Genomic DNA, 26,748 nt, shown 5'->3' with positions numbered 1-26,748 from the left:
ATCAATATAGCCTGATTGATAGTTAAAAACAATAGGAGCCAGTGTTTTTCCGGGTCAGGTCACGGGGTTAAGGAAAAATTCCCTGGCCGTGGTGAAGGGCAATAAGATCAATAATGCATCTTTAGACAAGACTCTCTAAGGTAAGTGCCGGTATCAATGCTCTGCAGACAGAGGTAGAGTTAAGGGGCATTGCCAGACAGCAGAGGGGGCAGTGGATTGTACCTAAAGGTGGGGGGGATGAAGTCTGGGGGCAGGATAGGGGGCAGGGGCAGGCCGGACATGGCCATGTCAATCAGGTGCATGGCCAGGATGAACTCCTCGGCCGTCAGCTTGCCGTCCTGGTCGATGTCCGACAGGTTCCTATAGAGAAACAGGGAGAGGGGGAGAGAGAGAGAAAGACGTGTCGTGTTACCACCAGCCATGCACTTCCTGTCCTGTGACTAGCAGAGTGGACGAAGGTAAAAACAAGTGCCGTTTAGGGGCACCCCGACGGCACTGATCCGAGACTACTTTTGCGTTTCACCCTCCTAAACAGCAACTGATATGATTCGTTTTGCCATCTGCTGGTTAAGCTGATCCTAGATCTGCGTCTAAAAGTAACTTCTACCCAGAGTCAGCAGAGAGAAGCAGTAGTCAGAGAACAAAGAGCAGCAATGTGTGAACATATAGGAATTAGTGGCCAAGTGTCTTAAGTATTGGCCCTGCTCCCATCTCTTACCATATGGATGCCAGCGAGGTCTGGGGCAAGCTGGACTGCATCAGGATGGTTCTTGCTTGGGGTCCTGAAAGACGAGGATAAAAACATTAGCTTTTTTGAGAAACCGCTGATGTGGACTGGACAAACCAGCAGTGTGTATTGTTGACAGACAAGGTCTTACCGGTGAGGTGGCCGCTCATCATCTTGTCGTGGCTGTTGAAGAGCTGCCGGTACTTTAGCCGGGACGAGCTGGGAACAGCCCAGTCAGTGGGAGGCTGGGGGGGCACAGGGGCGCTAAGATGGAGAGGGGGGGAGACAATATCTTATTAAATGCGTATTTTTAAACAGACTTTTTGATGATGCCTCACATCTGCTTGTATCTATTCGTTGTTGTTTTTTATAGTACTGTTGTGTTAAGTTGTGTGTTCTTGCTTTGCTGTCTGTGTCGGAGCCAGTTGGAAATTGCCTTTAAGACGAAGACAAATTGCCTTTATAAACCTTTACACTCGTACCGGTATACGGGTTTGGACACTGATAAGCGCCTAAATTGGAACACAGTGGCTGTACAGTAACATGCTATACATGACGCTAGAGCTCAGGCTCTACGCTTCACAGCGCTGTATGGGTTTTGATTCACAGATGTTCTGAACTTACGCCGCACAAGATAAGAAATTGCCCCACATCCCTCCCACTAATCCCTCCCGCAACTTTTGCAAATGTTTTGTTGTCTGAGTGAGGGAAATGCTGGAAATGAAGAAGACTTGATATATTTAGAAAGATGAGATGTTGAGGATAAGAAATACCGTCATACAAGCAAGCCAAAACACCTGTGAGTACAAATGTGCACTTCACATTTCCATAACATAAAACTCACGTCATATAGTGTCAACGTTTATGATCACTATGTTTAATGTACAGTTACAAGATGACATGGTTTTATATCCGGGTTGTTCTGAACAGAATGTCTACTGTACATTGTAGTTGAAGCACATTATAGTTGAAGACTCTTCTTTGAGTCATAAAAGTGCATTGAAACAACTTAGGAACTGTGCACACTTTGGAGAGGTGTGTGGCGCCACTTGAACACACCAGTTAGTCTTCTCACTCAAACCCTTAAATGTGTTGTCTTATGTTGCACCTAGCCCACATTTAACAAGATTATCATCACCTTACTGTATGTATCCAGAGTATTTTCACATTTAGTTGTCAACAAATGCAGCGAAAAGTACAGTAGATGTAAAATGCACATAAAATCAACAGTGTAACGTTTGGACTGAGTCTTGTTTGTGTCCTCAACTTTGGTCAAATCATTTTCCAATAATCTCCAAACGGTTCCCTTTCAATTGCTACCATGCTTATGTATATGATTTTCATATTTCTTCTTTACGAAACATTTCAATTGATCCATATAGACCAACTCCCACAAGTGTAAAGGGTTCACTTCTGAAAAAAAATGTGCTTGAAACATTAAGTTATTTTTGTGTAACGTTAGAAAGCAAAGCGGTCTGGACAGAATAATTGCTTTTCTCCAACTGACAACATGGGACGTCGGCTGTGCATCTAAAAGTGATGTGATGGCATTTTAATGAGCTAGCCTGTTGTGTGTTAAAAAAAAAAGGCTCGGTGTCTAAGCACAAACACAGCTACATTTGTCCCTTTGAGTTTGGGCTCAATGAGCAGGGGCCATTCTTCCAAGTGGGTGCTCTTCCAAGTGGGTGCCGTGACTCACCTAGAAGTCTCAAAAGACTGGCCCTGCATCTTGGCACCGGAGCGGTTGGAAGAAGAGCTTTTGTTGAGTGTGGTGGCTGAGAGACAGAGATGGAGAGAAAGAGACCGAGAGAGATGGGGTCACAAAAAGAGGTTAAGAAAGGATTAAATCAACAAAGTGAGATGCTCTGAAACGTTGCCAGAGGGCTTCACTGTTATTCACTAGAACTCCGCTTTGAATAATCAGTGGTATGTCTTACGGCGATGCTGATTGGGGCATACCTGGGTGGGAGAAGCCCGTCATTGGCGCTCCGTTGGCCAAGGGGGGTACAGACGGGGGAACCGACGACACCAGAGGGGGGGACATACCCACCCCTGGCATAGGGGGCATGGGTAATGGAGGGACTGCTGGGAGGCCTGGCATTACCCCTAAACCATGCATTCCTGCAGGGTAGAATGAAGTAAGGTATGTCAGACCTCCATTCATTTTCTATTGACAAGCCTATTATTTTAACACCGTTTATTATTATTATTTTCCCCACTCACCCAAAGCCGATGAGTCTACAAGTGCTGAGTTCTGACTGATTCACTTGAAAATTAACAACATTAGCCTGGTCATAAACAGGCAGTGCACAGCAAAATGGCCTGGTTGTCAGGGGAAGCAACCAAATATCGACCTAGGGCGTTGCCTGTTCAAATACCAGAAACAACACGGTTGTGCTTTGAGATAATAGGAAGTTAAAGGTTTTAAATTGCCCCAGTGAAACATCTAGCTACAGTTACAGTCGGAAGTTTACATAAACTAGTTTTAATGACTCCAACCTAAGTGTTTCAACCACTCCACAAATGTCTCGTTAACAAACTATAGTTTTGGCAAGTTGGTTAGGACATCTACTTTGCGCATGACACAAGCAATTTTTCCAACAATTGGTTACAGACAGATTATTTCACTAATAATTCACTATATCACAATTCCAGTGGGTCAGAAGTTTACATACACTAAATTGACTGTGCCTTTATTAAACAGCTTGGAAAATTCCAGAAAATTCCATCATGGATTTAGAAGCTTTAGAGGCTAATTGACATCCTTTGAGTAAATTGGAGGTGTACCTGTGGATGTACTTCAAGGCCTACCATCAAACTCGGTGCCTCTTTGCTTGACATCATTGGAAAATCAAAAGGAGAGCAACTTCCTTGGGAGCAACTTCCAAAAGCCTGAAGGTACCACGTTCATCTGTACAAACAATAGTACGCAAGTATAAGCACCATGGGACCATGCAGCCGTCATACCGCTCACGAAGGAGATGCGTACTGTCTCCTAGAGATTAATGTACTTTGGTGCAAAAAGTGCAAATCAATCCCAGAACAACAGCAAAGGACCTTGTGAAGATGCTGGAGGAAACGGGTACAAAAGTATCTATATCCACAGTAAAACAAGTCCTGTATCGACATAACCTGAAAAGACGCTTCAGCAAGGAAGAAGTCACTGCTCCAAAACTGCCATTAAAAAGCCAGACTACAATTTGCAACTGCACCGTTTGGCCATGATGACCATTGTTGTTTGGAGGAAAAAGGGGGAGGCTTGCAAGCCGAAGAACACCATCACAACCGTGAAGCATGGGGGTGGCAGCATCATGTTGTGGGGGTGCTTTGCTGCAGGAGGGACTGGTACACCTCACAAAATAGATGGCACCATGAAGAGGGAAAATTATGTGGATATATTGAAGCAACATCTCAAGACATCAGTCAGGAAGTTAAAGCTTGGTCGCAAATGGGTCTTCCAAATGGACAATGACCCCAAGCATACTTCCAAAGTTGTGGCAAAATGGCTTAAGGACAACAAAGTCAATGTATTGGAGTGGCCTTCAAAGCCCTGACCTCAATCCTATAGAAAAGCAAAACTGAGAAAGTGTATGCGAGCAAGGAGGCCTACAAACCTGACTCCGTTAAAGCAGCTCTGTCAGGACGAATGGGCCAACATTCACTCTACTTCTTGTGGGAAGCTTGCGGAAGGCCACCAAAAAGTTTGACCCAAGTTAAACAATTTAAAGGCAATGCTACAAAATACGAATTGAGTGTATGTAAACTTCTGACCCACTGGGAATGTGATCAAAGAAATAAAAGCTGAAATAAATCATTCTCTCTACTATTATTCGGACATTTCACATTCTTAAAATAAAGTGGTGATGCTAACTGACCTAAGATGGGGAATTTTTACTAGGATTAAATGTCAGGAATTGTGAAAAACTGAGTTTAAATGTAGTTGGCTAAGGTGTATGTTAACTTCCGACTTCAACTGTATGAACATAAATGGTGCAGATGATATGGCAGAGTTGGCTTTGAGCACTCTAAAGTCCATTTAGTTATTGGTGGCCATGGGGACAGTAACATGGGTGTATCTCATAGCCTAGTAGCACACACTCCTAGTCTCTTGTACATCACCTGCATTGATCTGAAAGAACACGTGGACAGGTCAAAGCAAAAATGTACTTTTTTTGTTTGTTGCATCCACCACACTGCTTTTACCTATCCTGCTGTACAGATCAGTGCAGATGGAGAAAAGGAAGCCCCTTTAGACTATTGAGACGCACCCTGCCCCTGTCTAATCCCTTACCAAAGGGTGCGGTGGGTGGCGGGGGCAGGGTGAGGGGCGGCTGCTTCATGGAGGGGGGCAGAGAGGGGGGCAGGGGGTGACCCTGCAGCTTGAGCTTGATCAGCTTCATGGCGATGGAGAACTCGTGCATGTCCATCTTCCCATCATTGTTCATATCGGCCAGGGCCCTGAGAGAGGGAGCGAGAGCAAGAGAGGGAGAAAGTAAAGATTTGATTACATTATACTGATTATTATCATTGTTGTTCACAATATGTCCGTGCGGATGTCATGTCAATAAAGCAATTGAAGAGCGAGGGAGGGGAGAGAGAAAGATAAAAGGAGAGAAAGAAGGAATGAGTGAAACTGGAGTGGAAGACAGAGGGAGGAGAACGACAAAAACCGGAGAAGGGCAAAGAGAGAGACAACAGTGGTTGACATTAGCAGCAGATTGAGTTAAGAATTAGAGAGATGGAGTGAGAGGAGACACTCACCATATCTGTGCCAGGATGGGAGGGGGCAGGCCTGACTGCAGGAAGAAATTCCTGGCCTGGTCACCTACGGACAATGAGAAGGGAAAATGACATTATAATACTGTCGAGTCTGTTGTACACCATTATGAATATATCTATTCAAACACAGAGAGAAAAGGCCAGTTGGTTCCTCTTTCAAGAGGAATCATAGGGCAAATTATTTCAATTTGAACACAATCAGCAATTTTGAGACTTGTTGCTGAAGTAGCAGAGTGAAACAAGCACTAACACTTCTCGAAAATTGTCTGAGGAGGTTCTGCAAGGTTATGTTGAACATCAAAACACCCAAGGCAATGATATCAGATGATAATATGAGTGAGTGACTGAAATGTCCTTTCTGAAAGTGAGAAAAGTGGAGAATGACTACGGTGTGAATGCTACGGTGTGGGCTGTAGGGAATGAAACACTTCAAGGCCTGCCCTAGACTCAGTCCACCAGGCTTCATTCAATCAGATCCTTTTTACATCAGCCGATGTCAAAGTGCTGTACAGAAACCCATTCTAAAACCCCAAACAGCGAGCAATGCAGATATAGAAGCACTAACCCTTCACATTTGACCTGGTACTCTGTGTGTAATATAAGAGAAAGCCCTTATGAAGTGACCTTCTGCTATCTTCAAGCAACTTCTGCCTGACATGATGTACTGCAAAGACTGTCCTCTACCGCTCTTTCCCTTCGTTTGTCCATCCCCTCCCTTGCTGTGAGTAAAGCTAACCTGTGATGTAGCCAGCTGGTGAGGGGGCCAGGCTGACAAACTGCTGGTCATGTTTGGCTCGCTCGTCCAAAGAGATCCCCCAGGCGTCCAGACCTCCTGAGAGAGAGAAAGATCAGTTGAAGCTCTCGCCTGTGTGTGTGTGTGTGTGTGTGTGTGTGTGTGTGTGTGTGTGTGTGTGTGTGTGTGTGTGAGAGAGGGGGGGTTAAGTCCACCATACACCATGGCTGTATCCTAAATGCTACCCCATTCCCTATATAGTGCGCTATGTAGGGAAGAGGTATACAACTTACTCTACGAGGTACGGCTCCTGCTGCTTTTCTGTTCTAACCTGATAACCAATTGCACCCACCTGGTGTCTGTCTAAATTAGTCCCTGATTAAAGGGGAACAGTGCTAAAATGCAGTGGAACTGGCTTTGAGGTTCAGAGTTGATGTTGAGGAATGTAGGGGAAAGGGTGGCATTAGGGATGCAGCCATTGCGGTCCAGCAGGCAGGCTTCCACCACCTGGGAGTAATAACTTGATAGTGGCCCTTCCTTCGTGCTGAAGTTACAGTATAACTCTCAATAACTCATGTGTAGAGGGAGATCAGGACACACGCACCTTCACGCAGGCACGCAGCTGCGTGCACAGACATTTCTCTGACACGCATGCACGCTTGTGACTCACACAGACGGTTGTCAATCTGGTTGGGTGGCACTCACCTCCGAAGGGCGTGGGAAACTGAGCCATTGTTCAGTGGGTCAGTCAACTGCAGCCTCGCTGCAAACACCTGAAAGACAGGAAGGTCCAGAACAGTCAACAGGTCCACAACTGTGTCTATATCCTCTCTTCTCCTCCATCTCCCAAAGCAGCTTCATGTTCTATGCCTTTTTTCTATTCCTTTCCTCAGAGGGAGGGCAGGCCAGGCAGCAAGTTGTTAACAGACTAGGTTAACATTTTGCAATAGAGACTTGTTTGGTAATAGGTTGATAGGCCTAAATGCATCACTTGTCTGTAAAGTACAGCTAGTTGGTCAGTGGTGTTGCACTGACAGACAAATGGTTGTCGTGGGGTGCATCCCAAAAGGCACCCTATTCCCTTTATAGTGCATTGCTTACTGGTCAAAGGTGGTGCATTATAAATGGAATAAGGTGCCATTTGAGACAACCATTATGTATGGGTGGATTGTCATCTGATTAACAACACTGAATTCGAGGTTAGCAAAACTAAACCCTGCATGAGCGTACCAGCTGTTCTGGACGAATATGTGATCACGCTCTCTGTAGCCGACGTGAGTAAGACTTTAAACAGGTAAACATTCACAAGGGACAGACTGATTACCAGGATGCATACTCAGAGCATTTTCAACCTCTACCTGACCCAGTCTGTAATGTTTCAAGCAGACCCAAGAACGCAAAGGTAACCTGTCTAAATGACTTGCACCCCTTAGCAGTCACATCTGTAGCCAAGAAATTATTTGAAAGGCTGGTCATAGCTCACAACACCATCAACCCAGACACCGTGGACCAACTAATTTGCATACCACCCAACAGCTCTACAGATGACGCAATTGCTATTGCATTCCACACTGCCATTTCCCATCTGGACAAAAGGAACACCTACATGAGAATGCTGTTCATTGTCTACAGCTCCGCGTTCAACAACAGAGCTCTCCAAGCTCATCACGAAGCTATGGACTCTGGGATTAAACACCTCCCTCTGATCTGGACACTGGACCCTGGAACCCCCCGTCTGTCAGTTTGCTGACGACACGGTGGTAGGCCAGATCACCGACAACGATGATCACCGACGACGATGGCAGCAGGTAGCCGAGCTGTTAAGAGCGAAAAGGTGAAAAATCTGTCGATGTGCCCTTTATTTTATTTGACCTTTATTTAACTAGGCAAGTCAGTTAAGAACAAATTCTTATTTTCAATGACGGCCTAGGAACAGTGGGTTAACTGCCTGTTCAGGGGCAGAACGACAGATTTGTACCTTGTCAGCTCGGGGATTTGAACTTGCAACCTTTCGGTTACTAGTCCAACACTCTAACCACTAGGCTACCCTGCCGCCCCTTGAGCAAGGCACTTAAACCTAATTGCTCCTGTAAGTCACTCTGGATAAGAGTGTCTGCTAAATAACTCAAATTAAGGTGTAGACCTTACCGTGAAATGCTTACTTACAAGCCCTTAACCCAAAATGCAGTTCAAAATATTTACAAAAACAAAAGTTTAAAATAAATAAATAAATACCAATAACGAGGCTATACACAGGGGGTACCGGTACCGGTACCGAGTCAATGTGCGGGGGTAATTTGTAAAGTGACTATGCATAGACAATAAACAGCAAGTAGCAGCAGTGTAAAAACAAAGGTGGGGCGGGTGTCAATGTAAATAGTCCGGGTGGCCATTTGATTAATTGCTTGGGGGTAGAAGCTGTTAAGGAGCTTTTTGGTTCAAGTCTGGAACCAATAGGACCCTGAACAGCTTCTACCCCCGAGCCATAATACTGCTAAATAGTTAAAACAGTTAACCAATAGTTACCCTGAATATCTGCATTGACCCATTTTGCAGTAACTCTTTTGACTCATCACAAGTGCTGCTGTTACTGTTAATTATCTATCCTGTTGCCTAGTCACTTTATCCCTACATCTACACCTAATTTACCTTGTACCCATGCACATTGGCTCGGTACTGGTACCCCGTCAATATAGCAAAGTTATCATTACTTGTGTTATTATTTTTCTATGTTTCTATTATTTAAAAAAATAAAAAAAATCACTACATTTTTGGGAAGGGCCCGCATGGAAGCATTTCACTGTTAGTGTACACCTGTTGTTAACGAAGCACGTGACAAATAACACTTTATTTGATTTTGATTAGGCAGAACTCTGGCCTTAAAATGGCCTAGCTACATCCTGGGGTGGCTGTCACAAGAGGGGAAGAAGGGGGACAGAAGGGCCCTCTTCATGTTTTTAGAAAGTGGATGAATGAGATTTTATTTATTTAACTAGGCAAGTCAGTTAAGAACAAATTCTTATTTACAATGACGGGGGGAAGATAGCGGGAGAGGGAACGGAAGAGAGGCAATGTTATCTCCCAGCTGTGTAAACGTCATGGTGAGAAAGGACAGCATCGCCGGAGTATCAGTAAAACAAAGACATGGGGGAAGGGAGCAGCACACACAGACACAACCCCCCCCCCCCAAGGTATTTTAATCAGAGCCAGACCACTCCTCCCGTACAGCCCTCACAGTGGGAGCCCCAAGCAGGCTGAAACATTTCAATGACAAGGAGACACAGGTACTGTATTCTTCTCTCTGTTCATAAAAAAATAAGTAATTTCCCATGACATGTACATACTAGGCAGTGTCTGTTTGGTAAAAAAAAAAGAAAAGAAGCTTGTTCGTGTGCGTTAATTATGGGAGTAGTGACTGTTTCCGGAGCTTTGAGAGGTTCTGTTTCGTAAGAGCAAAGCCAGGCCAGGAGTGCACTGACGCTGCTACCAGCTTCGCTCTCTGTCCTCCAGGCAGAAAGAGCAGAGAAAAGGCAGAGCAGATTACCATGCTATTCCACAGTGATTCATCATCCTACACTTCATTCACGTCGCCCTCGAGAGGCACACAAGAGCCTCGTCACACATTCTGAGCTAGCCTCACACTTACTGACTCACAGACACGCACGCCTCACACATATCAAGCAAATTAGGGCGGGGCAAGGCTGTTTTGTCCCTCTGACCTAGTTTCTCCCTCAAACTTTTCTGATTGTCTTTGGTGGTGATGAGTGTTTCCCTGTGACCCAGGGTCTTGAACAGGACAGTTCAGAGAGAGAAACATAGGCTAGGCTGCAAGGTGGATTTTTCTACATAATCTGGTCACTTGGCAAGCTCCTGTTGTGGTGGAACGCCCCTTATAAGACAGACAGGCTAGACGCCTAGGGCTGGGGCTAGTGCACCACCGCACATGATGTCATAGCAGAGGTATGCAGTCTGAGGGAGGGCATAGCCCAATGCAGGGTCAGAAGTGACAGAGAGCAAACAGACTGACAGACACACCTGGCACACAGGTGAAGGGGAGAATTGTTCTTAAATCAACTGGATTTGAAGCCTATTCCGCAGAAGACAAGGCCAGGCCAAAATAATGTATTTTTGAAGGACATCACATGGAGTTGGATTTGGTATTTTATTTAACAGATGAAATACAATTACATAAAAAAGGAGGCTTACGATTTTGGAAGGCCAATCACTACATACACTCATGTTACATACACCCCTGTTCCACCCTTCAAGGGCAGATATTAATGCAGTAACACTAACTAGTGTTAGCACATACAGCCGGGAAGAACTATTGGATATCAGAGTGACGTCAACTTACCAACACTACGACCAGGAATACAACTTTCCCGAAGCGGATCCTTTGTCCGAACCACCCAGGGCATCTGAACTGATTCCAGAGGATGACCCAAAACAAGGTCGCTGCAGAAGAGGTAGACGGAGCAGCCTTCAGGTCAGACTTCGGAGGTGCGCACACCACCCACCGCTTCCAAGTTTATTACTCGCTAACGTCCAGTCTAGACAACAAGGTAGACGAAATTAGGGCAAGGTTTGCTTTCCAGAGAGACTTTAGGGATTGTAACATACTCTGTTTCACGGAAACATAGAACTCCCGGGATATGTCGGTACAGCCACCGGGATCCTTTGTGCTCGTGCCTACAGAAATAAACATCTCTCCAGGAAGAAGAAGGGCGGGAGTGTGTTTCATGATGAACGACTCATGGTGTAATTGTAACAACATACAGGAACTCAAGTCCTTTTGTTCACCTGACCTAGAATTCCTCACAATTAAATGCAGACCGTATTATCTCCCCAGAGAATTCTCGTCGGTTATTGTCACAGCCGTGTATATCCCCCTCCAAAAGAACTTCATTGGACTTTATGCAAACTGGAAACCATATATCCTGAGGCTGCATTTATTGTAGATGGGGATTTTAACAAAGTAAATTTGAGAACAAGGCTACCTAAATTGTATCAGCATATTTATTGTAGTACTTGCCCTGGCAGAACTCTGGATCACTGCAACTCTATCTTCCGTGATGCAAACATCACCCCTGCCCTACCTTTGGCAAATCTGACCACGAATCCATTTTGCTCCTCCCTTCCTATAGGCAGAAACTCAAACAGGATGTACCCGTGACAAGGTATATTTACCGCTGGTCTGACCAATCCGGGTAGCCTCAGAGAATAATATTGATTTATGCACTGATTCGGTGAGTGAGTTTATAAGTAATAGGAGATGCATAGGAGATGTTGTACCTACTGTTGTACCTACTGTGACTATTCATTCGTACCCTAACCAGAAACTGTGGATAGATGGCGGCATTCGCGCAAAACTGAGAGCGAACCACCGCATTTAACTATGGAAAGTTGACTGGGAATATGGCCGTATACAAACAGTGTAGTTATTCCCGCAGCAAGGTAATAAAACAAGGGAAATGTAAGTATAGAGACAAAGTGAAGTTGCAATTCAAAGGCTCAGACACGAGATGTACGTGGCAGGGTCTACAGACAATTACAGACTACAAAAGAAAAACCAGCCACGTCACGGACACCTACATCAACCCCACCTGGACAAGAGGAATACCTATATGTTCATTGACTACAGGTCAGCATTCAACACCATAGTACCCTCCAAGCTCATCAATAAGCTTGAGGCCCTGGGTCTTAAACTCGCCCTGTGCAATTGGGTCCTGGACTTCCTGTTGGGCCGCCCCCAGGTGGTGAAGGTAGGAAACAAATCTCCACTTCACTGATCCTCAACACTGGGGCCCCACACGGGTGCATGCTCAGCCCCCTCCTGTACTTCCTGTTCACCCATGACTACATGATCATGCACGCCTCCAACTCAATCATCAAGTTTGCAGATGACACAACAGTAGTAGGCTTGATTACCAACAAAGACGAGACAGCCTATAGGGAGGAGGTGGGGGCCCTCTCACTCAACATCAACAAAACAAAGGAGATGATTGTGGACTTCAGGAAACAGCAAATTACCTTCAGAAGTCACATAATTAGTTAAATAAAGTCCACCTGTGTGCAATCGAAGTGTTACATGATCTGTCATATGATCTCAGTATATATATATATACACACTGCTCCAAAAAATAAAGGGAACACTTAAACAACACAATGTAACTCCAAGTCAATCACACTTCTGTGAAATCAAACTGTCCACTTAGGAAGCAACACTGATTGACAATAAATTTCACATGCTTTTGTGCAAATGGAATAGACAACAGGTGGAAATTATAGGCAATTAGCAAGACCCCCAATAAAGGAGTGAAACAGTCAGAAACGGTCAGAAACAGACTCCATGAGGGTGGTATGAGGGCCCGACGTCCACAGGTGGGAGTTGAGCTTACAGCCCAACACCGTGCAGGACGTTTGGCATTTGCCAGAGAACACCAAGATTGGAAAATTCACCACTGGCGCCCTGTGCTCTTCACAGATGAAAGCAGGTTCACACAGAGCACGTGACAGACGTGACAGAGTCTGGAGACGTTGTGGAAAACGTTCTGCTGCCTGCAACATCCTCCAGCATGACCGGTTTGGCGGTGGGCCAGTCATGGTGTGGGGTGGCATTTCTTCATGTGCTCGCCAGAGGTATCCTGACTGCCACTGGGTACCGAGATGAGATCCTCAGACCCCTTGTGAGACCATATGCTGGTGCGTTTGGCCCTGGGTTCCTCCTAATGCAAGACAATGCTAGACCTCATGTGGCTGGAGTGTGTCAGCAGTTCCTGCAAGAGGAAGGCATTAAATGCTATGGACTGGCCCGCCCGTTCCCCAGACCTGAATCCAATTGAGCACATCTGGGACATCATGTCTCGCTCCATCCACCAACGCCACGTTGCACTAGACTGTCCAGGAGTTGGCGGATGCTTTAGTCCAGGAGGAGATCCCTCAGGAGACCATCCACCACCTCATTAAGAGCATGCCCAGGCGTTGTGGGGAGGTCATACAGGCACGTGGAGGCCACACACACTAGGGAGCCTCATTTTGACTTGTTTTAAGGACATTACATCAAAGTTGGATCAGCCTGTAGTGTGGTTTTCCACTTTAATTTTAAGTGTGACTCTAAATCCAGACCTCCATGGGTTGATAAATTTGATTTCCATTGATAATTTTTGTGTGATTTTGTTGTCATAGCACATTCAACTATGTAAAGAAAAAAGTATTTAATAAGAATATTTCATTCATTCAGATCTAGGATGTTTTATTTTAGTGTCCCCTTTATTTTTTTGAGCAGTAAATATATATTCCACACACACACACACACACACACACACGCATACATCTCTATATCTTAAACTTTGAATATCCCACAGAGCACCATTAAATCCATTGTTAATTTTTTTTGTTTAAATATGGCACCACAACAAACCTGCCAAGAGAGGGCCACCCATCAAAACTCAGGGAACAGGCAATGAGGGCATTAATCAGAGGCAACAAAGAGACCAAAGATAACCCTGAAAGAGCTGCAAAGCTCCACAGCAGAGACTGGAATATCTGTCCATAGGACAACTTTAAGCCGTACACTCCACAGAGCTGGGCTTTACGGAAGAGTGAGATGAGACTAAAATTGAGCTTTTCGGGCCACCAAGAAAGAATAACTATGTCTTGCGCAAACCCAACACCTCTCATCACCCCGAGAACACCATCCACAGTGAAGCAGGGTGGGGAAAGCATCATACTGTGGGGATGTTTTTAATCGGCATGGAATGTGAAACTGGTCAGAATTGAAGGAATGATGATGGGCGCTAAATACAGGGAAATTCTTGAGGAAAACTTGTTTCAGTCTTCCATAGATTTGAGACTGGGACGGAGGTTCACCTTCCAGCAGGACAATGACCCTAAGCATACTGCTAAAGCAAAACTTGAGTGGTTTAAGTGGAAACATTTAAATGTCTTGGAATGGCCTTGTCAAAGCCCAGGCCTCAATCAAATTGAGAATCTGATGTATGACATAAAGATTGCTGTACACCAGCGGAACCCATCCAACTTGAAGGAGCTGGAGCAGTTTTGCCTTGAAGGATGGGCAGAAATCCCAGTGGCTAGATGTGCCAAGCTTATAGAGACATACCCCAAGAGACTTGCAGCTGTAATTGCTGCAAAAGGTGGCTCTACAAAGTATTGACTTTGGGGGAGGGGAATAGTTATGCACACTGAAGTTCAGGTTGGTATTATTTCATGTTTGTTTCACAATAAAAAAACATTTTGCATCTTCAAAGTGGTAGGCATGTTGTGTAAATCAAATGATACAACCCCCTAAAAAAAATCTATTTTAATTCCAGGTTGTAAGGCATTAAAATATGAAAAATGCCAAGTGGGGTAAATACTTTCGCAAGCCACTGTACATACTGTATTTTATACCATCTATTGCATCTTGCCTATGCCGCTCCGTCATTGTTCATGAATATATTTATATGTATATATTATTCCTTGACTTAGATGTGTGTATTAGGTAGCTGTTGTCGAATTGTTAGATTACCTGTTAGACATTGCGGCACTGTCGGAATTAGAAGCACAAGCATTTCGCTACACTCACAATAACATCTGCTAACCATGTGTATGTGACCAATAAAATTTGATTTGATGGAAGAAGTGGTGAGTCATTACTTTGGTCATGACTGAGTCCTACTTCTCCTCAGAGTCTAAGGCTCAGACACCAACTTCCTCTCTCCTCTCCAGTGTTCTCCTCGCTCAGTAGTTTTATGGCCTGCAGTATAAAACTTCTCTCCCTCAGCCCCACTGTGGGACTCGAAGTGTCCCGCTATTTCATGCACCACTTGCCTCTTTTTAAGAGGCCCAACACAGGAAGCGGGTATTGTTTGGCCCTGTATACTGCAGTGTAGTGTTGTCACGATACCCACATTTTACAAACGATACGATACCAGGCCTAGTATCGCGATACCACGGTGGGGAAAATAATTCTGTCGCCAAGCATCCTGTTTGCCTTGTCCTGGACGCACACTTGTTCACGTTTTCTAACCGTTCTCCAAAAATCTGTCACTGACATGTGAACACATTGAATTTCAGTTCACTGTTCAGTGTCCAATGGAATTCTGCATAGAATGGCTGATTTGCACATATTTGCTAAGGCCTACCTGTGATTTGGCTGGAGGAATGGGAGGAAGGAATATACGTGCATAATGATCTGCATTATCATTGTGCCAATAAAGGGAAAAACACTGCATGAAACTCTCTTTAGTTAACACACAAACTCTCCCTCCCTTCCTCACTCTGTCTCCCTTACACACACACACACACACACACACACACCTCTCCCACAAACACCAAACAAATTATTACGGAGCACCTGAAAGAAATAGGATTTTAAAAAATATATAGTTTAGGCTTACATTAGGCCTATATGAATGCTACCATTGAAGCACATCTCATGAGTAGCAGACACATTTCCTTTCTTGCTGTGCCTATCAAATTTGCATAAACCTACTGTCAAGTTACCAGCTTGTTAGCGATCAAGGTAACATGACTGAACAACCAATAATTAGTGACTCGGGATTAGTTTAGAATGGCCCACTTGTGAAATTATATAAAAAGTGTGTGAATCACAATACGGGGAAAAAAAGGTATCGGTAATATGGGTCAATTTTTTGGGGACCATTTAGGCTACAGACACGCCGTTTTCTTTACTGTAAAGATTCAAGCTTGCCTGTCACAAAGCAGGTGCTCCATTTTCCATCTCTGCCACTCAGAGGCTACATGACAGAACTTGCAAAGTCTACTCAGACTGGTCTGTGCTCTTGGTTATATCAGATGAAATTATACAACGTATCAACATTGCTCGCTTTACGCACTGCTCCAATTTAACTAAATGTACAAATCTAATGACAGAAGACTCATCAGGATCTGCATCTCTGCTCGACATCACGGCTAAATTCAATTTAAAAAAGAAAACTGACAGCGGGGCGGAGAAAAGCAGGTGATTGAGGGTTGGTAGGGGACACTGCTGGCTGATTACAGCTGTCACGTGATCATAGCAGGAAAGTGAAGTGGATATTACTGGACCTGTGCACACAAAAGACTAGTGGCTTTAAACTTAGCTGACTTTAAACATTTTAAAAAGACGCTTTAGATTCTTTAGATTTATAGAGCTGAAACAGTTGGTGGTATCAAACGAAACAGTGCCAAGGCATTCTAAAATGTTGGTATCATGTTTTGGTACTGTGATATTACCGTGCAACACCACGGCAGTGTCACTCACAGCTCAGGGGGCAGGACAGGACAACAGTGCAGAACAACATTCTGCCTGCTCATAGGACAACATGGATTGTCTCAGTTACACTGCCTCTGCACATTTCCACTGCTCAAACTAATATAGAGGCCAAAGGGAAAGGGTGAGAACAGTGAGTGTGAAATAGTGTCCTCTACCCGTCTTGTTTGTAAATTGTCAATGCTCCCTGACTGTCTAGCTTTCATTTAGATTGTTTTTTGCGAGCTGGACCCAGTTAAGAAACTGTATGAATGTAGATCCACTATCATTTCAACACAGTTTCTATTGGGTCGAGTCATTTTGTGTTGTTCTTGCTGCAGTTTGACGTGACTGTGTTAGCCGTAGTTGGCTAGCTAGCAAGCAAGGGATAAGAGTGTTGCCAGCCAGCATGGAAACGGAACTTTTAGAACAAACGACTGGGTTGTGTCCATAGATATAGAACAAAAATACTTCACGATTGTGTCTGGCAACATAACTGATGGCTTGGCTAGAAACAGATGTGTTGGGACTAGGCCTATATTTTCATTGATGGATGAAATGGTAGCATATGAACACATTTATCAAAAATAATGTTTTTATTTCATTTGTAACCCATTGTAGAAAAGCCATTGTACAGTGAAGGTTGTGCAAAACTACCTTTTTAGCACGGCTGTGCTGCAGTCATAGGTACGAGGTGGAGCAGAGCACTGTAGATCAGCACATCCCTGCTAAAAAAAGTAGTTTTGCACAACCTTGTGTGTACAATTGCTTTTTTCAATGTATTTTTACCCATCTACCAATAGGTCCCCTTTGTGAGTTATTGGAAAACCTCCTTGGTCTTTGTGGAACTTACAGATAATTGTATGTGTAGGGTACAGAAATGAGGTAAACAGTATTATTGCAGAGTGAGTCCATGCAACTTATGAAACTTGTTGAGCGAAGTTTTACTCGTGAACTTATTTAGGATTGCCATAAATAAAAGGGGTTGAATACTTATTGACTTGAGACATTTCAGCTTTTCATTTCTAATTAATTTGTAAAAATCTCAATAAACATCATTCCACTGACATTGTGTGTAGGCCAGTGACCCAAAAATTTGGTAGCACAACAAAATGTGGAAAAAGTCAGGGGGTGTGAATACTTCCTGAAGGAAGTGCATAAATGATTAGTAACTAATGCTTTAGGGTGATATGGGGCCAAGGCCCTCTCATTGAGCCCGCCATAGCAGATGTGTGTCCACTAAGCCCTGAGTACACTAAGTCAGGCTTATGGCTGTTTTCTCTGTGTCTGAGCTGACCATGTTAACTCCAGGGGAGGTTGAATATATCCCTGATACACAACAACCAACCAGACAAAGCAATAATAAATCCTGGGCATTACTCTTTGGGCTAATTCTTCCATCGTCATTAAGTGGATGAGGGAATTACGATGATGAACAAAATGTGTGTGGAACTGGAAGTCGATGTGTTTTTGTTCTCTCTCCGTCTTAATTGGGGCATGGGGTGATGGGACAGTGTGAGGGGTAATAATAGCCCCCCCACTTCACCCTCACTAGCAACGCCTAGACACCCACTCCGGTGTGAAAGTCCTGTGCCACTACCGTTATGACATTCCTGTATTGTTGATGTCCAAAGCAGTGACACACTGGAGGACAAAAGTGGCTATGACAAGTTGAGGGACTGTCATCCTAGTAGGGCTAGGGCCTAAAAATGGTCAAAGACTCCAGCCACCCAAGGTAGAGACTGTTCTATCTGCGACCGCACGGCAAGCGGTACCGGAGCGCCAAGCCTTGGAACAAAGCTTCTACCCCAAAAGACATAAGTTAATCAAATGGCTAACTGGACTATTTGCAGTGGCAACCTTATTTTATTCTCATCTATTATAGGTTTTTGCACTGACTCTCTTGCACAGGATCCATGTACACTCACTGGACTGACCACATTCCCACATATACTACACTGGACACAAACACGCATATTGACTCCACACACATACAGTGGCAAGAAAAGGTATGTGAACCCTTTAGAAAAATCTGGATTTCTGCATAAATTTGTCATAAAATTTGATCTGATCTTCATCTAGGTCGGAACAATAGACAAACAGTCTGCTTAAACTAATAACGCACAAACAATTATACATTTTCATGTCTTTATTGAACATGCAGTGTAAACATGTAGGGTGGGAAAAGTACGTGAACCCTTGGATTTAATAACTGGTTGACCATCCTTTGGCAGCAATAACCTCAACCAAATGTTTTCTGTAATTGCGGATCAGACCTGCACAATGGTCAGGAGGAATTTTGGACCATTCATCTTTACCAAACTGCTTCAGTTCAGCAATATTCTTGGGATGTCTGGTGTGAACTGCTCTCTTGAGGTCATGCCACAGCATCTCAAATAGGGTTGAGGTCAGGACTGACTGGGCCATTCCAGAAGGGGTATTTTCTTCTGTTGACTTCTGTGTTTTAGGTCGTTATCCTATTTTAAATCACTCAACTTCTGTTGAGCTTCAATTGGCGGACAGATAGCCTTACATTCTCCTGCAAAATGTCTTGATAAACTTGGGAATTAATTTTGCCAAGCTGTCCAGGCCCTGAGGCAGCAAAGCAGCCCAAACCATGATGCTCCCTCTACCATAGTTTACAGCTGGGTTGGTTTTGATGTTGGGGTGCTGTCTTTTTTTCTCTCCACACATAGTATTGTGCGTTCCTTCCAAACAACTCAACTGTAGTTTCATCTGTCCATATAATATTTTGCCAGTAGGCTGTGGAACATCAACGTACACTTTTGCAAACTTCAGACGTGCAGCAATGGGTTTTTTTGGACAGCAGTGGCTTCTTCCGTGGTGTCTTCCCATGAACACCATTCTTGTTTTACCTATCGTAGCTTCGTCAACAGAGATGTTAGCATGTTTCCAGAGATTTCTGTAAGTCTTTAGCTGACACTCTAGGATTCTTCTTAACCTCACTGAGCATTCTGCATTGTGCTCTTGCAGTCATCTTTGCAGGACGGCCACTCCTAAGGAGTAGCAACAGTGCTGAACTTTCTCCATTTATAGACAATTTGTCTTACAAGGCTTTTAGAGATACTTTGTAAACATTTCAAGCTTTATGCAAGTCAACAATTCTTAAACGTAGGTCTTCTGAGATCTCTTTAGTTCACGGCATGATTCACATCAGCAATGCTTGGTGTGAATAGCAAACTCAAATTTTGTGGGTGTTTTTTTTAATCGGGCAAGGCAGCTCAAACCAACATCTCCAATCTTGTCTCATTGATTGGACTCCAGGTCAGCTGACTCCTGACACCAATTAGCTTTGGAGAAGTCATTAGCCTAGGGGTTCACATACTTTTTCCAACCTACACTATGCATTTTTAAATTATGTATTCAATATAGACAAGAAAAATACAATAATTTGTGCGTTATTAGTTTAAGCACACTATGTCTATTGTTGTGACTTCGATGAAGATCAGATCAACTTTGATGACCGGAGCACCAAGGTTCACATACTTTTTCTTGCCATTCGCTGCTGCTACTCACTGTTTATTATCTATGCATGGTCACTTTACCTCTACCTACATGTACATTTTACGTCAATTACCCCGTACCCCTGCACATTGACTCGGTACCAGTACCCCTTTTATATAGCCTCGTGATTATTATTTGAACTGTTTTACAATTTTTCCTTTCGTTTATTTAGGACGTTTCAATTTTTTTCTTTACTCTGCATTGTTGGTTAAGGGCTCGTAAGTAAGCATTTCACTCTAAGGTCTACACTTGTTGTATTCGGCAATGCCAAATCGTAGTGATGAAGAGAGTTTAAAACACCTTTTATTGAACAGCTACAGATCTAAAGAAATATGGTAAATGATGTATGCATAAATTGCAAGACAGTCTCACTGTGTTTTTGATACTCACATGGATGACAATACTAAAGACATGGTGGACAATATTATGCATTGGGAACAATAAGATTTGGAAGACAAAATGTAATATGACTTTTTGTCCACTTAAACATTTTTGTTTTAAATGAATCAAACGGGAAAAAAATTATATTTGAATGCTGGACTCCAAAAAACTAGTTGACCTACAAAACCTTCCATGGACACTATTAAATATGTAAATCATGTAGCATAATAATGAACCCATTTATTGATGTGAAAACACATTTGTAATCATATCTATTATTTATGAAATAAGAAAAAAAATACTTTCATAAAGATTATTTTACACGCAAAAAAAGTTATGAGCGCTGTCGGCACGGTTGAAATTGAGAAAACGATAGAGGCCCCCCATCTTTTCTTTAGCAATTTTAGCATTTAAGACAATTTCTTGCAGTTCAGTTAATTTTTCCTTGGAGCCAGGATACAATTTTGCAGTTTTAACATACATTTTCCTGCAATTCTACACATTTAGCCATGGACCTGAGAGAAAATGTTGCCGTTTTTAAAGATAATCTCCTGCAATTGTATGCATTATGCCATGGCTAATGCTGCGTTCTTGTGCTCAAACTTAACCGGGACCTCCTACTCCTCTTTCTATTCTGGTTAGAACCAGTTTGCACTGTTCTGTGAAGGGAGTAGAACACAGCATTGTACCCAATATTCCGTTTTTTGGCAATTTCTCACATGGAATAGCCTTCATTTCTCAGAACAAGAATAGACTGACGAGTTTCAGAAGAAAGTCATTTGTTTCTGGCCATTTTGAGCCTGTAATCGAACCCACAAATGTTAATGCAGATGTACACTCGCATTAACATCTGCTAACCATGTGTATGTGAAAAATAACATTTGATTTGATGCTCCAGACACTCAACTAGTGTCTGATTTTTCCTGCACTCAATTTTTTTTTTTACAGACTTAAACGTCCAAGGGTTACATCAGAAGAATCCCTGCACATGTGGGGTGGTTATTTAAGTAATCAAGTGACTTATATAGGTGTCCTTGAGTTGCTCAGTAGAATACTAATAGTGGCAAAAAAAAGCATTGTGGGTGTCCTTGAGGTGCTCAGTAGAATACTAATAGTGGCAAAAAAAAGCATTGTGAGAAAAAGCTATCAAAACTAGAGATTGACCGATTATGATTTTTCAACGCCGATACCGATTATTGGAGGACACAAAAAACTATACCTATTTTAAATCGCCCAATTTTTCTTTCTTTCTAATAATGACAATTACAACAATACTGAATGAACACTTGTTTTAACTTAATATAATACATCAACAATATCAATTTAGCCTCAAATAAATAATGAAACATGTTCAAATTGGTTTAAATAATGCAAAAACAAAGTGTTGGAGAAGAAAGTAAAAGTGCAATGTGTGCCATGTAAAAAAGCTAACGTTTAAGTTCCTTGCTCAGAACATGAGAACATATGAAAGCTGGTGGTTCCTTTTAACATGAGTCTTCAATATTCCCAGGTTTTAGGTTGTAGTTATTATAGGACTATTTCTCTGTACGATTTGTATTTCATATACTTTGACTATTGGATGTTCTTATAGGCACTTTAGTATTGCCAGTGTAACAGTATAGCTTCCGTCCCGATAAACTAGTAGTATCATCAAACCATGTGTAGTTAACTAGTGATTATGTTAAGATTGATTGTAAGATAAGTTTAATGCAAGCTAGCAACTTACCTTGGCTTCTTGCTGCCCTCGCGTAACAGGTAGTCTGTCTGCCATGCAGGCTCCTCGTGGAGTGCAATGTAAGGCTTGGAGTTTGCCAAAAGGCACCTAAAGGACTCTCAGACCATGAGAAACAAGATTCTCTGGTCTGATGAAAACAAGATGTGGCGCTTGGCATTCAGGCCAAAGCATTCAGTCTGGAGGAAACCTGGCACCATCCCTACGGTGAAGAATGGTGGTGGCAGCATCATGTTGTGGAGAGGTTTTCAGTGGCAAGGACTGGGAGACAAGTCAGGCTCAAGGGAAAGATGAACGGAGCAAAGTACAGAGAGATCCTTGATGAAAACCTGCTCCAGTGTGTTCAGGACCACAGACTGGGGGCGAAGGTTCATCTTCCAACAGGACAATGACCCTAAGCACAAGGCCAAGACAATGAAGGAGTGGCTTTGGGACAAGTCTCTGAATGTCCTTGAGTGGCCCAGCCAGAGCCCGGACTTGAACCCCATCAAACATCTCTGGAGAGACCTGAAAATAGCTGTGCAGCAACACTCTCCATCCAACACTGACAGAGCTTGAAAGGATCTGCAGAAAAGAATGGGGAAAAACTCCCAAAATACAAGTGTTCCAAGCTTGTAGCGTCATACCCAAGGAGAGTAGAGGCTGTAATTGCTGCTAAAGGTGCTTCAACAAAGTACTGAGTAAATGGTCTGAATACTTATGTAAATGTGATGTTTCAGTAAAAATAATATACATAAATTAGCAAACATTTCAAAAAAATGTTTTCTTGCTTCGTCAGTATGAGATATTGTGTGTAGATTGATGGGGGGGGGGGGCGATTTAATACATTTTAGAATAAGGCTGTAACGTAACAAAGTGTGGAAAAAGTCAAGGGGCCTGAATACTTAATGCACTGTACAACCAAATTGAGAACTGTGCAGCACACACAGTTCTTTCCACCATCCCCAAGAGAGGTCCAAACTGCATGCAGAGTATTTGAGGGAATCCTACTCCAAAACTGCAGCACCAACATCAGAACTATCGCTCATCAAACTAACATGACCTTGGATATAAGGGAGTTGGTGTTTAAAAAAAAACAGACGACTATATAACTTGTCAATCTCGGGCCCACAGATCCTGCAGTGAATGCTGTGCAACCGATTGGTAGTCTGGTGACCAAAGGGCAGCACTGGTCCACTGGTCAATAATCAAAAGGTTGAGGTGGGAAACGGGGCACTGGGGTAGCGACAGCGTCTATGGTGCACGCCAAGACAAGGGCATTGCCTGCATCTTTGAAACATATCTGGCTGTAACCTACATCATGTTGCATTGGCAGTATAATTGTGCTGAAAATGGACTGCAGTTGACTGTGTGGACTGCTGGTGGGTAGATTTAATGTGACACTTTCTGTTGAGGACCTGAAATACCATGCTCCAGCCAATGTCAAGGCAAGGTTGCCCTGTAGCTGAGCAACCCAGGGGCGATAGGAGCGCTGCAGTATCAGCAACAGTGAAGCCAAAGCTCTTTCACATGCATGCATGCATACATGCATGCATGCATGCGCACACACACACACACACACACACCTGTTACCTATCAGTCAGCCCATAAGCCCCGATGCAGATCAACATCGTCAAAGGTTCATGTAAAATCGCAGAAAAGATTAGGAGGATTGGTGGGCCATTTTCCCTGCACTAGTTGGCATCGGAGGCAATTCAATTAACTTGATAAGTCTGGAATTCTCTCTGCAATAAGCACACTATGTTCAGCCCGTAGAGGAAAATTCCCAGATCCTACATCAGCACAGCCCCAGTTCAAAAGCCAAGTCAATACTATATGCATTGAAAATCTACCTACCGTCAACAGGATTACATTTCCTATCAGACAGCACAATTTTCTGTATTTTCTTGCCCTGACTATGGTAGGGCTGGGTGATATGGCCAAATGATAATATCAGGTTATTTTCTTTTGATATGACAGTATTTTGTGTTTTTGACATTTGCAACCAAATGTTGCAATTGAAATTTGACTTGTGCTTTACATCAAAACACTAGGGTGAACAGTTGGAATCATGGAAATAGAATGTTTATTCAAATTGTATATTTAGAATATAACAGTGGAGGCTGCTGAAGGGAGAATGACTCATAATAATGGCTGCAATGGAGTAAATGGAATGGTCATAAACATGTTTGATATGACAACGAATGAAAATGTCAGGGAGGAGTTATTGTGACAGGGTAGGAACCAAAGTGTTGGTCAGTGTTTTATAGGAGACCATATAATCTTTGGCTACATTAAATGTTTCTTCATGTTGACAACATATTCATGTTTTGCCTATTCCTCTTTGATTTAAAAGATACTGTTGCACAAACAACACGCTGATTTAGGCCTACACCATCACTGGTATCAGGCTGTATAGCTAGCTACGTTTTCTTTGACTCATTTAATAGCTAGCTAGCGATTAGCATTAGAGGCTAACACAATTTAGCTAAAACATGCCAAGGAAAAACAAACTAGTTGTTTGCAGATGTAAGAAAGTAAAAACCCATAATGGTCCATGCATCAATACTGGTATATACTGCCCAGCCCTACTCTGTGATATTGAATAAAGCTGATGAAGAAAAATACAAAGCCCCATTTGAGAGGGAGATGCAAGTCTAGCAAAGCAGAGTTCCAACCAGCCTTTGCTGTTAAGATGTGTTAAGACAAAGCAGAAAACCAAATAACTGAATTAGCACACTAACACTAATCATTGGCACCAGAGCAGTATAGTGGGTCTCCTACAAGTCAAAGAAACCTCAGCAGGCTATAACACTGGAAAGCAAAACTACAGTGGCAAAAGGATTCTATGCTGTGACCAAAATCAAAGCATGTCACTTCCTTCATGGCCCTCAAATAGAGATAATTTGGGGTAGGGTATCACTGCCAACAACAAAGTTCAATGCACATTGATCATTTATATGATCTTTCTTGACAGCTAAGCTGGCATGGCTTCTAGACAGCATCAGACAGTGGGGCTAGGTTTAGATTGGCCCACAGGGTGTGTGAGGCAATGCCAAACATTGCTGTTAAAAATCATGCCCTTTCTTTCTTTCTCTGCCGGTCTCTCTCTGATAAATACACACGCAAATGCACGCGTAGTGACATGGCGAGATGTCAGACAGAAATAGACATGTTTGTGAGGGATATTCATTTCATTAGCTAAACAAAAGAAACAACATAATCCAACCTGTGCAAGACTAATGATGTCAGGGCAAGGGCAAAGCACAGTTCTTGTTAGATATGGCCAGGTCTAGAGCCTTCTTTTCTATTGCAAATACAAAGCTATGGCCATGTCATTCCTATTGAAGCTAAGCATAATATTTAAATTCTTAAGAGCCCACAGCACAAAATAAAGCATACCTAGCTAGCAAGCTAACTGTCAATGCAGCTTCGTTAGCTAGCTAGTCAGTCTGCTAGCCGGTTAGCTTATATGATTGATTGTTAGCTGGTCTGAGTAGTCAGGCTGTAATACATAATTAATTGGTATATGCAGCCGGACACGTGTGAAAAATCTTGTAAAATGTTCCTTACAAACCAGAATGTTGCAAAAAATTGACATTCAAACTTATTCTACCGGTTGTCTGTGCAGTTGTGCAGTTTGTCCTTCAGCTGCTTGAAATTTGAGGGTAATATCCACAGGAAAGAATAGTTTATTATTTACCCAACTTTTTAGCAGTAGGTAGGTATGCTTGGGTCATATCTATTGACGAGAGAACCGAATATCAAATATATAAAATATATACCTTTCCCTCAGTGACAAACCCAACCATATAATAATATGTAGCTACCAACTTGCGCTCTAAACAGTCGGGTACACAATACTTTCCTGTGGATATTTTGTCTCATATTAAGACCAGCTGAAGGGAAGGACAAACCACACAGGCAACCGGTAGAATAAGTTCAAATATACAACATTCTGTTTTGTAAGGAACATTTACACGATTTTGCACAACTGTTTCAGCCCGTATATAACCAATTAATTGTGCATTACAGTCTGATTAATCCGACTGGTTGCTAACTAACGTTATCACATTCAACACAAATTAACTTGGTTGGCTAACTAGTTAGCAGGGTAAGGAACCTTGGAAACATCATACACTAAAATTCATACAATGGCATCTGACTGGTTAGCTAGCTAATAACACGAAATGGGTTGATAATCGCTGCACTGCACTTTCCTACCGACCGTCTGGTCTGCCCCCTACCAGGTAACGTTACTGTTACCAGTTAGCGCGAGCCAGGCTAGCCAGAAATTCTTCCAAATTTGTACTGATTGATTAACATATTTTTCTTACCTCATCATTCGTTTTCCATTCTTAAATAATTGATAAGCTAAGGTACTGTGTGTACTTATAAGATCAAATCGAATGGTCGATTTAGCGATATATTTTCCCTTTAATTCCAAATTCCCTTCCACCATGGGCCCGCCGTAAGGCTAAGCAAATTGGAAAATGGGGTACTACCGCGAGATGTTGAGATTTCTGACTATCGGCAGTAATCGAGCCAATCAGCGAACGATATAATATGATCGACGTAAAATTGTACTAATCACAAATAGCAAAAATGTGATGGAAGTGCCCTATTGGACTATAATCGTT

General features: G+C 42.9%; 1 protein-coding gene across 6 annotated transcripts in view; it reads right to left on the bottom strand.

Annotated features, from left to right (window-relative positions):
* The window catches only part of itsn1 (intersectin 1 (SH3 domain protein)), a 65,470-nt gene extending 38,860 nt beyond the window's left edge, over window positions 1-26,610 (bottom strand). For 3 of the 6 annotated variants that reach the window (XM_031824535.1, XM_031824536.1, XM_031824537.1), the window contains exons 1-11: window positions 26,446-26,609; window positions 10,594-10,789; window positions 6,945-7,012; window positions 6,243-6,338; window positions 5,489-5,552; window positions 5,019-5,185; window positions 2,687-2,848; window positions 2,427-2,502; window positions 879-991; window positions 719-782; window positions 223-360 (exon numbers count right to left, since the gene is read on the bottom strand). In XM_031824535.1, coding sequence (XP_031680395.1) covers window positions 223-360; window positions 719-782; window positions 879-991; window positions 2,427-2,502; window positions 2,687-2,848; window positions 5,019-5,185; window positions 5,489-5,552; window positions 6,243-6,338; window positions 6,945-6,972 — 908 coding nt within the window. In that variant the 5' untranslated portion in view covers window positions 6,973-7,012; window positions 10,594-10,789; window positions 26,446-26,609. Of the gene's footprint in view, window positions 1-222; window positions 361-718; window positions 783-878; window positions 992-2,426; window positions 2,503-2,686; window positions 2,849-5,018; window positions 5,186-5,488; window positions 5,553-6,242; window positions 6,339-6,944; window positions 7,013-10,593; window positions 10,790-26,445 lie in introns of all 6 variants that reach the window. The other 3 variants (XM_031824533.1, XM_031824534.1, XM_020482675.2) reach the window with 3 other exon arrangements.
* Window positions 26,611-26,748: the final 138 nt, after the last annotated feature.

The sequence above is a fragment of the Oncorhynchus kisutch genome, linkage group LG5 (genome assembly GCF_002021735.2).
Source record: "Oncorhynchus kisutch isolate 150728-3 linkage group LG5, Okis_V2, whole genome shotgun sequence".
In the NCBI taxonomy this organism is placed as follows: domain Eukaryota; kingdom Metazoa; phylum Chordata; class Actinopteri; order Salmoniformes; family Salmonidae; genus Oncorhynchus; species Oncorhynchus kisutch.
This window is presented reverse-complemented; position numbering and strand designations above follow the sequence as displayed.